Source organism: Mercenaria mercenaria, unplaced genomic scaffold (assembly GCF_021730395.1).
Source record: "Mercenaria mercenaria strain notata unplaced genomic scaffold, MADL_Memer_1 contig_1977, whole genome shotgun sequence".
In the NCBI taxonomy this organism is placed as follows: domain Eukaryota; kingdom Metazoa; phylum Mollusca; class Bivalvia; order Venerida; family Veneridae; genus Mercenaria; species Mercenaria mercenaria.
Window position 1 is genome coordinate 41,295 of NW_026460001.1, and position 17,714 is coordinate 59,008.

At 35.6% G+C, this 17,714-nt stretch overlaps 1 protein-coding gene across 1 annotated transcript; it reads right to left on the reverse strand.

Annotated features, from left to right (window-relative positions):
• Positions 1-7,144: 7,144 nt before the first annotated feature.
• On the reverse strand, positions 7,145-14,713 carry LOC128552051 (golgin subfamily A member 6-like protein 6). The gene is made up of 4 exons (XM_053533046.1): positions 14,632-14,713; positions 13,654-13,813; positions 10,348-10,385; positions 7,145-7,872 (listed from the first exon to the last, which is right to left on the reverse strand). The coding sequence occupies exons 1-4, from the start codon at positions 14,711-14,713 to the stop codon at positions 7,145-7,147; spliced, it is 1,008 nt and encodes a 335-aa protein (XP_053389021.1).
• Between the last annotated feature and the right edge of the window lie 3,001 nt (positions 14,714-17,714).

Sequence of the window (17,714 nt, forward strand, 5' to 3'; positions counted from 1 at the left end):
AGCTCAAATTTGCGAAAAAAGTAAACAGTTATGAGACAGTTTTCTTACCAACTTTATTTAAGATAAGATAAGATTTGTTTTGAGTCAGCAAGACAGCAACATAATAAATATAAACTCTCATGAGCTTGTTCAACCGACTATATTATATAATCTGTATATTATTTTCGTCTGGTCACATGCTTTAAGAATATACATATGTTTTATGCCAGCCATTTACTAATTGTACATGACAGGTCGCACAAGGTGCACATTCTCGCCATTTTTGCCTCGAAATTTAGTGTCTTGATACTGGAGTTTTACTCGTTCTTATTCTAAAAAAATGGGTTGAAATGACACATGATGAAGTGCACAACGCTTCTTTAATATTGTGCAATTTGTACACATGGCGTATTTTTGATGATTTTTATTTGTTTCGCACAAAACGCAGATTTGTGCCCCTTCAAGGTTATCAAGAAATAGACCGGATCAGTACTATAACATTGAATCTTACAAATGTGAAAAATGCGAAAACGATCTAGTGCTTCCGGGAAGCGTTTTAAGCTCTGCTTTTCAACGAAGGATTCCTTCCGTGCCAAGTAAATAGAAGCTCCAGAATAATTAAAAAATTTAAAAAAGAAACATTAATGATAAAGGTTGTGATTCTCTCTTTTTAGACAATCTATTAAGAGACAATCATTCATGTCTTTAACAATCTATAACAAATTCGTATCTTTAAAAAAGAAACTTCACAAAAAATCTCACATCTGCCATTTGTCTTTCCTTTCTTTTGCTTGTTGTTGTTCCGCATATCGGATGGAATACTCAGAATATCTTCTTAGAAAACTTACTACTGTAGGTTTTCTACTCTACCAGAAAAAGCTTAAATCGTTTTTTTTTCTTTCTTTATCACTGAAATATCCTGTGAATGTTGAAGACGCAAGGCAGAATTATTTTATAGAGTAAGGAGTCTTAATATATAAAATGACTTGTGTTAAATAAATATTGATTCTACGGAAGCGTGAAAGAAGGCTAATGAGAGGACATTTTGGGACATTCTTCATTAAATCAAGGGCAATAGCTCTAAGGGATATTGACTTAACAAAAACTAAACTGACGGGTATCATCGCAGTATGTTGGTTCATGTTTATTTCAAGTTTCATGAAATTCTACCTGCTAGTTACTGAATAATGGCTGCGGACGGATATTTTTTTTTTTTTTTTTTTGCATTTTTCATTAAATCAAGGGCCATTACTCTAAGGGAAATTAACTAATCCAAACAAAACTTGATTGGCATTATCGCAGTATCTTGGTTCATGTTTATTTCAAGTTTCAGGAAATTCTACCTACCAGTTACTGAAAAATGGCTGCGGATGGACGGAAACACGCACGGACGCACTGACGGACGACAACGCCATTTCAATACCCCCTTCCGATTTCATCGGCGGGGAATTACAAGAGAACCATAAATCGTTCTTGAGCAGAAGATTATTAAATTTTGCACTACATACATACAGGAAAACAAACTGCCACCCTTTTTATCGGATCAGATTAATCTGAACAGTCTTGGTAGTATGTCACCCAAAACATTCCTAAGAAATTACTTCATGTCTTGGTCAGCAGATGCCAATGAGAATATTCTGCAATATCCAACTATATACAAAAAGATTGATTTACAACAAGTAAACCAATGCTGAAAAATAAAAGTTCTGTTGTATGAAAAAGATCTAGATATTACCGAAAAAGTGTTTAAAGTTTCAACCGGATGGTTGAATAACATCCAAATGCGGCATGACCTCACATTACATTATCAATTAGTTGAGAAAGAGAAAGTGTTTCTAACGAAACAGTTGACGAGTGGAGAAGTATTTATATAAGAAATTATATAAGCTTCCTGACATTATCAAAATTTAAGATGTGACGTGTATAATACTGATGAATTCGGGTCGTTCTCCCGCGCATCACCAGTTAAATCTTTGTCTATACATGGCAAAGTTTCCCGCGCAACACCAGATAACTCTTTGTCTATACTTGGCCAAGTCCCCCGCGCAGCACCAGAAAAAATCTTTGTCTATACTTGGCCAAGTCCCCCGTGCATCACCAGATAAATCTTTGTCTAAACATGGCCAATTCCCCCGCGCAACAGTCAAATAAATCTTTGTCTATGCATGGCCAAGTCCTCCGCGCATCACCAGATAATTTTTTTCTATATTTGGCCAAGTCTGCAAGTGGGGTGGTTGTGGGGGTAAAAAGTAAAAAAACAGAATTACATTGGTTATGTGATAACATGGAAGGGCTTTTGAGATCCCGTTAGTGATTACTTTGGTGGCTAATAAATAAGAATATTTTAACAGCTTTAAGAAAGCAAGAGGGCAAAGATGGCCCTAGGTCGCTCACATGAGAAACACTGCATAACAGTGTAAACATGTTTGACCTAGTGATTTCATGGAAACAAATATTCGGGCCAATTTTAATTAAGATTGGACCAAAATGTGGTCTGTTTAGTTTAAACAAGTATATTTCTTAGATATGACATAGTTTTTGACCCAAAATAAGCCATATTCAAATTCGACCTAGACTTTATCAAGGCAATCATTCTGACTCAATTTCATGAAGATCATTTTAAAAATATAGCCTCTATCGCATACACAATGGTTTTCTTTGATTTGAACTAGTGCCCTACTTTTTGAACCCAGAAAACATATATTCATACTCGACCTAGATTACATCAAAACAATTATTCTGACTAAACTTCATCAAAGTCAATAGAAAAATATAGCCTCTATCGCATACACAAGGTTTTTCTTTGATAAGACCTAGTGACCTAGTTTTTGACCCCAGAGAACTTATTTTAAAACTTGGCCTAGATTTCATCAAGGCAATCATTTCGACTAAATTTCATGAAGATCAGTTGAAAAATACTGTCTCTATCGCATACACAATTTAAATGTTGACAGACAGACAGACAAACAACAGACAGGCTACAGACGCCGAACATCGAGCGATGATAAAAACTCACCTGAGCAGTGCTCAGGTGAGCTAATAATACTGGTTCCTGGTGATATTTATTTACCAGAAAGTGAAAGTCCCACACCATGCGGCGGCCATCATTTTGTCAACACGGAATAATTTGAACAATACTCGTTGTATGTTAGGTTTTTACTGTATACATACAGTTAAAAGTGATAATGGGCCTAAGCAGCTATGTCATAAGACAAATATGTATAATTAAAAATTATGAAAAGAGCATTTTTGTGAAGTTATGTCAAAGTGATACTAGCAGTTCTAAGTAGGTATAGTTTCAACAGTTTTCCCGTTTAGCCCCAGCAGCCATGTTTCTAAGGAATCCGATAATTTGAATAACCGTTCAATGTGATTACCGATCGATTTTGGTCACCCAAGGATCATTGGGGTAAATAGATAAAAACTGCGACAGAAGTTTATGACAAGATTTTTAAAAAGATATCAACAATATACAAATGAGAAATAGTGACCAAACACTCTGACAGACATTTTTGACGAACTGGAATATTTGAACATTATTGGTAGGAGGTCACCAAAGGATCATTCTGTGAATTAAATTTAAAATTAGGCCAGCAGTATTTAACAAGACTATTTTTTAAAAATGTCCTCTATATTAATGGCAATGTAATGATACTCAACAACTTTATGAAATTTTACATTTTTAAATACCGCAGATATTTTTTATTTGCGCATGCACTGGCAGACATGTACTTTTTTGACAAATCGTAATAAATTGAACGATTTTTGGTTGAGACTCGAGTAAGGAACATTTCTGTGAAATTGTGTTGAAAATTGAACAGTTTGCAGGAGGAGATGTAGTTTGAAGATGCTCCTAATCTTTGTTCTTGCGGTCATTACATGCAACCAAGCGGAACAGTTTGAATTGCGTCGGAAGACGATCACCCAACAAACACCGATGCTAAATGTTATCAATTTTCTAGTTTAAGAAGATACGTCTTTGTCCGGATAGACGAACGACGTTCGACGGTCGGTTAGTGACTAAACAGCTCATCCACAAATTTCGTACACCTGTGAGTTAAAATGTCGAAGGCTCTTTTCACTGGAAAAGATATATGTTATATAATTGTGCGTATCTAGTTTCAGGATTCTGTATACATACTAGTCTTTTATATCATTATACAACTCCTAATATAAATCGGCGTTGCACAGTTGGTGTTGTTGCTCAATACTATAATTCACTGGGCTAAAGTCAAAATTAGCTTCTGATGTAATGCAATGAAATGAATGGCTTCTAATCGCAAGAAAGAAAGAAAAGGATCGTTTTCTTGATATTGCAATAGATGTATAAGTTTGGAGAGGAATATCAATATATTATAACATTATATGAGCCACGCCATGAGAAAACCAACATATTGGCTTTGAGACCAGCATGGATCCAGACCAGCCTGCGCATCCGCGCAGTCTGGGCAGGATCCATGCTGTTCGCTTTCAAAGCCTATTGCAATTAGAGAAACAGGGATCCTGACCAGACTGCGCGGATGCGCATGCTGGTCTGGATCCATGCTGATCGCAAAGTCACTATGTTGGTTTTCTCATGGCACGGCTCAATTATTTAAAAAGGAAACAACTGGTATTATTGACAGTCACAACACTGTTAACATAAAAGCAATATGTAACTGTGAAAATATAAGCACATTAACCAAAAAAGCAAAATTCTGAAAAACTGTATAACCTCAGTTCCAATAACGTATTTTTTACAGATTTAACACATTTGCTATGAGTCACGTATAAGTGTGTGTAAAAACAATAGTCCTACGTTATTTTACAAGGCATTGTTTTATTTTTTTTTTATTTATTCAATCTTGAACGTTTATTTGCAACACGTAACCGTACAATATATTACCGTTTTGGACGCACGTGCATGCAAAGAAACTGTATTTTTCCGAATTTCCATGTAAACATACGATAAAGCCCAAAACGCGTGAAAATGTTCCGAATGTAAATCGGGTGAAGTAGGCGCTCTTTGTACATAGTTTGATTTGCGTCTTACTTTAAACTAAAATAAAATAGATATAGAATAAAAAGGTTATTTAACGTTGTACCGTACAATACGAGTTATATCTGAACTCGTACCCAGCTGGACAAACCATCTTGGACTCGCCTCACGGCTCTTCCAATATGGTTTTCTCAGCTGTGTTCTCGTCATAATATTTAATAATCTTTGTATTGTACAGAACAATGTTAAACAACCTAATGATATTACACTTAGGCAATACAGAGATGTCGCAGTTTTATGTCTGGTCACAGAGCCTGGTGCTGTAATTTCTTGTGTCATCAAGACTGTTGTGCAGTAATGTATATCTAACCAATGCTTATACATCATAATTGTCTGTTCACCTTGTTGCGAACTGCGAACAAGGTACATCACTTACAATATGTCTCTGATTAACTTAAGTAATGTTTAAATTATAATATGATCTCAATATATAATCTTACGCACGCGTCTTCGGCAGGAGTCATGTTCTTACAAAAAAAATAGTTTAGTAGGCTTCGATCTCTAAGCACTGTAACCACGACCTGAGATAACTTTCTAATATGGAAATTACTAACACGCAATTATATCTTTTATTTATTGCCTGGTTTTTTTTTGTTCTTTCACGTTGTTTTCAACCGTGTAGTGGCTGTATGTAAAAAGTATATCCTACTTGGATTCAGTGTTGTTATATTTTATGGTACTTCGATATCATGCCACGTGTCTACGAGGTGATATTCAAGTGAGGCAAACTATAAAGCTGGACATTGTGCTCACTGCTACAAGCAGACACCGTCGTTTATATGACTGAAAACTTGTTGAAAAAGACGTTAAACTCGAACACACACACACACACGCACACACACACACATACACACACACACACACACACACACACACACACACACACTAGACTAATGTTATATGCCTCATAATCATGACAACATGCATGTTTTAGTGTTGTTATGTTTTCTGGTCATTTTTGATCATGGAGTCCATTCAACATATGTGTAACAGAGTTCGGCTTTAGCAGGTGCTAGTGGGCGTGAGAGGTGTTGCACATTCCATTACCTTTCGTGAACATAGCCTGCTATTAGACTGCTTGGTTGCATTCTATGCTTCCATAGGATCTTCATACAGATTTTATTGATTATCAAAACAGCAATAATTAAGTGCCGTGTGACGGCTGTAAAACGTCTTCCCGTACTTGGATTCAGTGTTTTTATATTTTATGGTCTTTTGGGGTCATGGGATCCATTCAATATCACTCACTGTAATAGAGTTCCGCTTAAGTCGGTGCTAGGGGGCATGAGAGGTTTTGCATATTCCATTTCCTTTCATGAACAGACTTAATCAAACCGAGTCTGGTATTATTTTGCTTGGCTGCATTCTATGCTTCCAAAGGATCTTCATATAGATATATAAATCTGGTATAATAATAATAGATTTTATTGGTAGGTCCAGCGTTGCAGAATTGTTGAAGATTTCTTACTCATAAACATTTCAACTAAAGGCGGCAGTTTGAATATCAAACGTTTTGACGTCACGATACAACGCATGATTTCTGAAACATGGCAATCATCTAGAGAAAGTTCCGCATCTATATTAGGTCATAGCCATGTGACTTATCAGGAACTGTTAAAAGCATATAGGTTTATCGTTGCAAACACAGGGCGAAACGTATAGGAAAGGAAATGACATTGAAATGTCAGTATTTTGTATTGGTATTTTTAAACATTAAGAAAAACAAATACAAATTAACACAAAGGCTATTATTTATATAGCAAAATTAATATGAGTATAATGCACTACATGTATTAGCATAATACATCAACTTAATAATAAACAGTGAACAAAAGGAAACATGAAAAAGACAGCATTTATCATACAGATCTAATGTAATATTTGTCTGACAAAGCCCGTGTCCTCGCTGGAGAGACAACATCAAATATTTTAATTATGAGAACTTTTTTGAAAGTTGATATCTTAATATAAACATTACAAATGCAACAACTGTAGTTTTTATCAAGATTATTAGTCAGCGGAGTATTGTCTAGATCAGTGTTTATTACGCAAATTAGAGCCAAATTCCAGTTTATATTGAATTTATAATAATCTGCCACCATTTGCATGCTTTCGTTAAAAATTGACTCACTTTTGCAATAAGCTCAAAAGTGATCTTGCAGCAAGATTAACACCTGGTATGAAATCAAACCATTGAAGACCTGCAGAGTTCGATATTATTCCGTATTCGCCTTTTTCTTTTCTTAGCCGTTGAAGTTCTGCATTCATCTCGTCTTCCCTGCCCTCTGATTCTTTCATCACTTTTTCAATCTCCGCAATCTTCGCATCGTACTCTTCCATTTTTCTTATGTTTTCCCTTTCCATTTCTTTCCGTGTTTTCTTCTCCTCTTTAATTTTCTGTATCAGTAACTGTAGACTTTTTTCCATCTCTGCACTTTTCTTAGCTTCAGCATCTAACATAGTTTCGAAATGATCTCGTACATTCGCAACGTATTTCTCTGCCATTGCATTGTCTTCTTTTAACATTTTATCAAACTTCATCCTGTTTTCGTCTTCTTTTTTTATATGATCAGCAGCCATTTTATTTATTTTCTCCTGAAATTCCTTCTTCTGAGATTCATTTTCTTCTCGCATCATTTTAATTTCTGTTTCACTGATTTCCCTTTGTTGATCCCATTGATGCTGAATATCTGCCAACTTCTCTTCCTGTTTCTTCATAGACTCTTTACGTTCCTCTTCCAGTTTCCTTTGATGTTCATCAGCACGCTCTTTCTCTTTTTCCAGTTTACTTTCGTATAGTTTTTGCTGTTCCACTTGAGCTTCCTTATGTTCTGTATATATTCTATCCAGCTCTCCTATTTACAAATGGTAAACAACTCTTTCAATAAAGTCTTGGTAAATCAAATACAAAATGTACTAGTAAGATTGGTAAATATCTTTGAAGCTATATATGGATAAAATTTAACAATGCCTTTTAACTTTCGGTTTAACCTTCGGTTTAATAACAGATCTGAGAAATTTAATCAAATAACTGGATAACTATCAGAATAATACAGGCGATATTTACCCCGATTATGTTTGAACTATATTACTTCCAATATATATTTTAAGGGGACGCGTATTGCTACTTTCACAGTTCATGTAGAAATGAGGAAGGGGTGCATTTTTAAGAAATTGATGGTGGGACGACAAAAAAACATACTCCTAAATTGACATAATATTTATGGACACCTGAAATATTGAGTACTTTATGATAAGGATGTAGTAATATGAATGTAATAAGAAAACAGAGGTCTTTGTGAAATTACATTAAAAAAAAAAGTATTAAGCATTTGTATAAGGAAAACAAGTTTTTACAATACCGGTGTAACAAATATGTTGTGCTTTTAAGTTTTTCTTTCTTACGCATGGGGCCGTTTTATCAACGTTATAAGACATGTCGCAGGCATGTTTTGTCTTAGAAGTGTCGCAGACAGTTCGGTAACGTTTGTCGTAGTCTACGACGTCGTAGAAAATGTCGCAGACTTACGTCAACATACATGCTGTCGTAGACGTCTTAGCGACGTCAGTCTATTGTATTCAATATGGCGGCGTTGTTGTATTTGTACAATTGTCAAGGAAGGATAAAAGACTGTTCCGTGAAAGGATAGGATTGGATCAATTAAGAGATTTTGAGGTGATGTCTAGATACCGGTTAGACAGAGTGTCGATCGAAGCTTTGATAGAGCTGCTCGCTGACGACTTGATGAAACCTACACGGAGATCGTGTTCAATAAGTGCAGAAATTCAGATGAGCCCTCCTTTTAATTTTAATTACTGCGGTTCCGCTCACTTTACCAAATTATTATCCTTTGCGCTTCTTACATTTTCTTTGCGCCTGTAACCCTATATAAATCATGGCCTTGACCTTGAAAAATATAAACAAACATTGAAAGCACAGAGTAATGTTTTCAATGTTTGTTCAGGGTCTATAATGGACCCAGTCCCTACATCTATATCAATGTCCCTATGCTAATGAATAAAATGTTAACTGTTTAAAAAGCACAGGTTTTGTGTTACTTTCGCTGTAACCACATAGCTCTACTGAGGAGACAGTCACTTTTATGGAAATAATTGTCTATCAACTGCAAGGCAGACCGATTTCACACAGACTGGCATTTACCATAAGATAAGATAAGTCTGATTTATGTCGTCAAGACAATTAAAAATACAGTATAACATACTGTAAGCTCTAACTGAGCCTTTTTAATTGACTGCTGAGAACAAGAAAATATGAGCCGTGCCATGAGAAAACCGACTAAGTGCTTTTGTGAACATAATGGATCTGCGCAGTCTGGTCAGGATCCATGCTGTTAGTGTTCAACTTGAGACAAACAGTTAGCGAACAGCATTGATCCTGACAAGACTATGCGCATGCATCATGTGGTGTATGTCCGCCCCTGGAAGGTTTCATTATAGTTCTATCTCTGTTTATTGAATTCATATGGTTTCTAATATTCCTGTTATTTGCCTTTAAGTTGTCAAAGGTTGTAACGTTTGTTGTTTTCTAGACAAACATGATATAAAAGTGACACACTTGAAAAAGTGCTATGCAGTGGATCTACTGGCATTTAAATATACTGCATTTTCAAATGAAATGCTGGTGTATAGGAAGCAAAATTAAATCTATTTACAATGCAATAAATAGTAGTCATACTTCTTGATAAATTTACATGCTACAACAAAACGTGTGTTTTTATTAAATGTTTGAAGTGGCATGAGTGTAAGAAAGTCATTGAATGAAAATGATAATACACATTCTACTTATGTATAAATAAAAGGTAAAGGTAAAAAGGGTAATGGTAAGTTTTTTATCATCCCATACAGTATAATTCAACATGCAACATGAGCTACAAAGTCCTTGTGCAACAAACCAGGTATCCAGTAACAGATACTTATCTGTGCTTATTTTACCTCCTGTAGCAACCCTTTCATTGCTGAGTGCCGAGCAAGGGAGCTACCAGTACCTTTTTCCAGGCCTTTGGTATGACATAGCCGGAGATCGAACCCCAGAACCCAGCTTCAATATAATTTATATTTCAGGTTCTTGTTACCTGGCTAAAGGCAGCTTTTACTCGGAGGTAGCAGACCTACATGGTGTAAGCAGGAGTAGTGTCTGCCATGCAGTCGAGTCTGTTGTCACAGCTATTAATGACAAATTAGACAACATAAGGTATTAAACCTTCTCATCTTTCAATTTAGGCAGCACCATTTACAATTCATAGGGAGATTCATATTGCAGATCATGATCAGACTGTACAGATGTGTTTTGCTTTTGTCTGCCCACTTACTTGGACATTTAGATGCTGAGCAATTTATCAGTGGCTGTCTAAAATTGTGTTACAACACAACTGAACTTTACATGAAATTATGTCAACATAATGAGATATTTCAGCAAGCACAGTTCAAGGTTATTCTAGTTCTGGTAAAGAGCTAGGCTTTTGTATAACAGTAACAAACAATTGTTTGTAGAAATTAACAAAACAACATTTTGAAGCAGATAAACTCAGCATCAAGAGGATTGAATTATAATATTTAATATTGTACCACACTATGTATATTAAAGACAATTTTTTTATTTTTTTTCTTCTTGCCAACACAGGTCCCAGCAGAAAATGAGGCAGCATATGTTTGTAGGAAGGGGTTTCATGCCATAAATATACAAGATGTTGTCGACAGTAATATGAGGTATGTGTATTGTATTTGTTTCATTTACATTTCATTTAATTTCATTTCCAGTAATCAAATGTTTAAAACTATCCCGTGTTGATTGTTTGTTCCACTTTTCCCACTTCTTACAATGTATGTCATATTGTTAAGTTAAAGATGCTTTTATTGATACTGTCTTTTAAGTTTAAACAATTTCTCTTAATTAAATGCTCTAACTAGTTGATTGGTTGACTATATTAATACTATCATTGCATGGTATTTTGAAGTTAAATGTGCTTGATTACAAACCCAGTTACATGTATAATTTTCAGATTTCTGGATATTGTTGCAAGACGGCCTGGATCTAAACATGTCTCTTTCATCTTCAACAATTGTGGATTGAAGGTATTTTCAAAGGCATTCATTGCAAATCATACCTTTTTGTATGGTTATAATAAGCAGTATTGCAATTCTCCACATGATTGTTGTACCCAAGTAGACATTTCAACAAATAGATAAGTTGGTCCATTTGTGTAACAGTCTGCTTTTTGCCTGGTGTGTCAATTATATATATTTACAGACTTTCGTTTTTAAAATATACACAACACATCAATATAGTTGATGTATATTTGATTTGACATAACAATCACTTTATTTTAAGTCTGGTTGTGCAAGTTACAGTAATATAAGTGAATACATAATTATACAAAGTTCAGATGAAAATGAAATGGTAGTTTATTACAAGTAAGTAACAACATATTTTTGTTATATAACAGAGGCATTAAATCAGATGTAGAACTTTCTCTGTCACGCTTTTAAAAGAAGGATTATCAATTTCATGTGTGCATTTTTCCAAGATATTTTGGAGGCTGCTGATTTAGGATATCTCCTTGGAGACAGCTGCTATCCACTTAGGAGTTACCTTATGACACCAATCTTAAATCCTTCATAGGTTGCTGAAGTAAATTTCAATAATCATCACAGTTCTGGCCGTTCTGTTGTAGAAAAAGCTTTTAAATCCAGATTCAGGTAATATATACATGTAAATACCTAGTAAGTTCAGAGCACATAAATGATTGAAACATGAGTAATTTCAGCAGCTTCTTGTTTATATTCTTAACCTTGTCAGCATACAGTAGTGCAATAACATCATGATAAGTGTTAAAGAAAGAAACCTTGAACCCTTTTCTGCTAAAATTTGACCTTTAATCTAATATTACTGTAGTAATATATGACTTCCTAAGATAATTGTATAGTAATTTTCAGAAAATAAAAAGCTTATGTTATTTGTACATATGAATAATTGTACACCCCCCTCCCGACAACAAAGTTGTAAGGGGGGTGTATACTGGTTTTAGGTTGTCTGCCTGTCCGTGGACACAATCTTGTGCACACCATCTCTCCTCATCCCCTTGACACAATTTGATGAAACTTCACACAAGTGATCAGTAACAACAGTACTTGTGCATGGGGCATGTTAGGTTCTTTCAGAAAAAAAAATGCAGAGTTATGGGACTTTGTTTTTTTGTTACTATACTATATACATAGACACAGTCTTGTGCGCACCATCTGTCCTCATCCCCTTGACACAATTTAATGAAAGTTCACACAATTGATCAGTATTCAGTAACAACAGTACCTGTGCATGGGGCATGTTAGGTTCTTTCAACAACAACAATTGCAGTGTTATGGGACTTTGTTTTTTTGTTAACATACTATGTACATACAGTCTGCATATGCAATCTTGTGCGCCTGATCTTCCGTATATTTGAACAAGAAGGCCATGAAGCCCCTGTATCGCTCACCTGACCTATTGACCTAAAAATCATCAAGATTAACATTCTGACCAAGTTTCATTAAGATATGGTCATAAATGTGGCCTCTAAAGTGTTAACTAGCTTTTCCTTTGATTTGACCCAGTGACATAGTTTTTTACCCAACATGACCCAGATTCGAACTTGACCTAAAGATCATCAAGATTAACATTCTAAGTTTCATAAAGATACAGTCATAAATGTGGCCTCTAGACTGTTAACAAGCTTTTCCTTTGATTTGACCCGGTGACCTAGATTTAGACACCTCTGACCTAGATTCGAACTTGACCTAAAATTCATCAAGATGAACATTTTGACCAAGTTTCAGGAAGGTACAGTCATAAATGTTAACAATCGTTTCCTCTGATTTGAGCTAGTGACCTAGTTTTTTACCCCACCTGACCTACATTTGAACATGAACTATGGATCATCAAGATTAACATTCTGACTTACTTTCATTAATATATGGTAATACATGTGGCCTCTACAGTGTTAACTAGCTTTTCCTTTGATTTGACCTGGTGACCTAGTTTTTGACCACCCTACATGACCCAGATTCAAACTAGACATTGAGATCATCAAGATTAATATTCTGACCAGGTTTCATGAAGACACAGTCATAAAGTGGTCTCTACAGTGTTAACACGCTTTTCCTTTGACTTGACCTGGTGACCTAGTTTTTGACCCTAGATGACCCTATATCGAATTCGCCCAAAATTTTATTGAGAGTAACATTCTGACCAAGTTTCATTAAGATTGGGCCAAAATTTGACCTCTAGAGTGTTAACAGTCAAATTGTTGACGACGACAGCGGACGACGGACACGGGGCGTTCACAATAGCTCATCTTTGAGCACTTCATGCTCAGGTGAGCTAAAAAATGTCAGAAAATGTTGCTCAAATGTTACTAACTATTTTGAAAAAAAAAGTTAAACAATCTTTATATAAGATAACTTAATTATGTATGTATTTATGTATGAGCTATGTACGCAAGTTCAAAGGGGTCATAATTCAGCAGTCATTGATGGAGTTGTGTGCTCTACTCTACAAATGAACCTGGTGATTGTACAAGTGTTGAAAGTTTCAAAGATTTATCTCAATAGACGTCAAACTGTGGACTTTTTAAAGTTCAAACTGGTGCAAAAAGTTGTTCTCGATTTCAGTTTCTAATTTCTTCTTCTTAATTGAAACAAGTTCTTTTAAACTGTTGTCGATACTGGAGAGCGTTTTGTTCATTAACTTTAACTCCGCCACTTTCTTCTCCTCCGTCTTGTAGATAAATTCCTCAGTTCCACCTAAAAAGCAATAAAAGAAATGCAAAGAACAATTACACAGGATCATGGGCGTGTCACCGATGTTGATAAGTAATTCTTTGTGAAACTTCAGCAATATAACAAACTGTTGTGCAGTCAGAAAGGCCACCTTGACCTCAGTGGCAGTGACCAGAATGCCGATCATGATACATTACAAGGGTATAGGTTACACTGTTCTTACAGATTACCACACTAGTTACAGAACTGACATCAAATTATCGATAGATTTGTAAAAAGGAACGCAAAAAATAGCTTCCATGTCTATGACTGGTAACTACTGGATTTACAATTTACTTGATCAGAAGTTAACTTTGAAGTTGATATTCTATTTTTTCGCATTAACACTCAAATGTAAGCTCTGAAATTGATATATGGACAAGTTCATTGTAAGAATTTAGCAGGGTAAGGGTTTTACACATGAGCTATTAATGAAGATCAGTGAACATTGACTTTTATGCATTCTCTTTCTTAATTATCCAACATGATTGTTTCATGTCACTGAAGACTGTAATGAAGTTTCAGAGCAATCACACTTTAAGATATCTACATTTGTAGATATACCCGTAAGCATAAAAAATGTAAAAATGCAAAAATTGAACACATTTAATTTCAAGTTGAACAAGAGTGATGATCAAAAATTAATTCAGCAACTTGATTGTGTGTTACAACTGAGCAGTATAAACCAAACTAACTGAGCGGTAGAATTAGGTTCTCACAGGTGATACTAGCTTCATTCCAAGTTGAGTACAACCGAAACTAACCAAAAAGTAACAGTTAAACACTGCATTTATATAACATACCTTTAGCTTTTTCAGCAGCTTTCATTGAAATAGTTTCCTGTACCTTTTGGTGGAACATTCTTTCTCCATCTACAAAACACATTAAGCACATTACAAGAGGGTCATAATGAATCGCTCACTTTGGTAATATGAGCTACATGTATCAAATGTAAGAAAGGATGTCAATAGATTAAATTCATGGTCACTGAAAGTCACATTAAAGATCAGTGTGCAAAACTGTACATGTCAAAAAATTTCAAGGCTTTGTCTTTAAAAACATGGAAGAAGGTTAGGGTGGGGTTTCTTTTCAACCCATGGGCATGATTCAAACAATCTTGCTAGAAATCAACTTTGCAATAATACAAACGTCTAGGTCTTGAACTTTCAGACACAACATTTTTAATCTATTTTTCCTTTATAAGACTATGTAAAGACTATGTAAAACTTGAGTTACCCTGGGTGGGGCCTTTTTTCAACTAAGGGGCATAATTTGTATAATCTCGGTATAGAGGACCACTAGGCAATGCTACGTACAAAACATCTCAGGCCTAAGTCTTGTGGTTTCAGACAAGAAGATTTTTGTTTTTTTCTAAACAACTCTAATTAAACCATGGTACCCGACCTGGGCGGGGCAATATTTGACCCTAGGGGGATAAATTAAAGAAAACAAACTTGGTAAAGGACCAATAGATGATGCTACATACCAAATATCAAAGCTCAATGACCTGTGGTTTTGGACAAGAAGATATTCCAAGTTTTCCCCTATAATAAGTCTATATTAACCATGTGACCCCTTGAGATGGGGCCATATTAGACCCTAGGTGATACTTTGAACATACTTGGTAGATGACTATTTGATGGTGCTACATACCAATTATCAAAGCCCAAGGACCTGTGGTTTTGGCCAGGAACATCATCAAAGATTTTCCCTGTATAAGTCTATATAAACCATGTGACCCCTGGGGTGGGCCGTTATCTTACCCTAGGGGGATAATTTGAAAAATCGCAGTAGAGCACCACCGGATGATGTTACATAAAGAAGATCAAAGCCCTAAGCCCTGTGGTTTTGGACAATAATATTTTCCAAGTGTTTCCTTAGTATATAAGTCTATGTAAACCATATGACCCCAAGGACTGGACCATATCTGACCCTAGGGGGATAACTTGAATTAACTTGGTAGATGACCATTAGATGATACAACATACCAAATATCAAAGCACTTACCTATTGTGGTTTCGGACGACAACAGTGTTTAAAGTTTTTTCCTTCAATTACTCTGACAATTTTGATAGGGGGCAACCAAGAATCATTTCTGTGAAGTTTAGTGTAAATCTGCCCACTGGTTTTGGAGAAGAATTTTGAAATGTACTATATAGGTTTAGAGAAAATATTTGCAGCCATGTTTTGTTTTCACCGGGACAGAATGGCTTTGGAAAGTTTGGTACTACCTGTACGAAATTTTACGCACGTCAGTGGCACGGATTAGAGACGGAAAATGTTCAATTTTTCCAGACGGAATTCAGTTTTTAAGGTATCTAAATAAAACAGAGATTCCGCACGTCATCGGTCAGGAAAATTGGCCCGGAATATTTAAATTAGCAGGAAAAAAATCCGTGCGGATTCCGTGCGGAGCAGCTTTACGCACATCATTGGGCAGGAAAATGGGCACGGAATATTTAAATTAGCAGGAAAAAGAAAAAATTCCGTGCGGATTCCGTGCGGAGCAGCATTACGCACGTCATTGGACAGGAAAATAGGTACAGAATATATAAATGAGACGGAATTCAGAACAAAATTCCGTTTGGATTCCGTGCGGAAGTATTTTACGCACGTGATTTTTTTAGACCATTGGCATGGCCCTTATGCTTATTGGACCGACAGTAAGGCCTGACCGTGGCCAAGTAGTTAGGTTGCTGGCTTCAAATCACTTGCCTCTCATCGATGTAGGTTCCAGCCTCACTCAGGGCGTATAATTCTTTATATAATATGCTGTTTATAATATATTCTAACACGGCCAGCGAATAACCTACATAAAGATAGAGCAAAATCTATCTCGAGTTATTTAAGAAATAAATTAATAGCAAAGCAGTGCTTTATCACTATTTGTACATGATGGGTGGTTATACGTCGGGCGCAATAATTTTTACGAGGGCGTAGCTATAAATTATTTCGATTCTTAGATATGTTTTTTATTGTAAAATTTATATCAAATATGATGGAATTGTTATATCGCGCAAGCATGGCGCCAATAGATGGTATTTGTTAAAACACGCCAGGACCGGAAACGGTAATACTTCTTGTGGCAGAATTCAGTTCGAGCAAAAATTATTGTGAATTATTCAGCAAAGCGAATAACTAATTCAGTATGTGTATAAATTAATCAAAACATTTGTGCAATATGACATTTCGTTTAAAACATGTTATTAAGTAAAATATTTCATGAAATTTGAAAGCGCTATTTTTTGATGCGTACATGGCGCTAAATATCGCGTTGACGTGACGTCAACATAACATCGTTGTGATGATTAAAGCATTGTTAGCCATATTAGAATCTGCAATAAACCACTCGCGTGCAATGACGTCATCCGATCCAGGTGTGTAGCACGGTCGAAAAAAGTAGTTACCTTTTTTTTCTAGAACTGTTGATACTAGTATGTCGTGTTAGAATTCAAATAACAAATTCCCAAGTGTGATTTATCTTAGAATAACCCTAGATTTTTGTCCTTATGCGAAACAATATATCACTCAGGCCTACGGCCTTCCTGATATATTTTTATGCATAAGAACTCAAAACACCTGTTATTCTACGATAAACCACACTTGGGAACTTATTATTTCTTAATTAAACATAAAAGTATTGTTATTATAATATAATACATTAATTAGCTCAGATCTCGGATCATCTCCGCAAATGATGCGGAATTTTGTGGATTATTGAGTCGAGGAAATCCGTAACAAATCTAGAATGTGGAAAAAACTGCGGATGTTGGGAGAAAAGCAGGTATTGGAAAAGTTCCCCAATCAATGTGGAATGCGGATTATTGAACCACCGAATGCGGAAATAATGCGGAAACTGGGAGAAGATCAGAATTGGAAAAGTTAC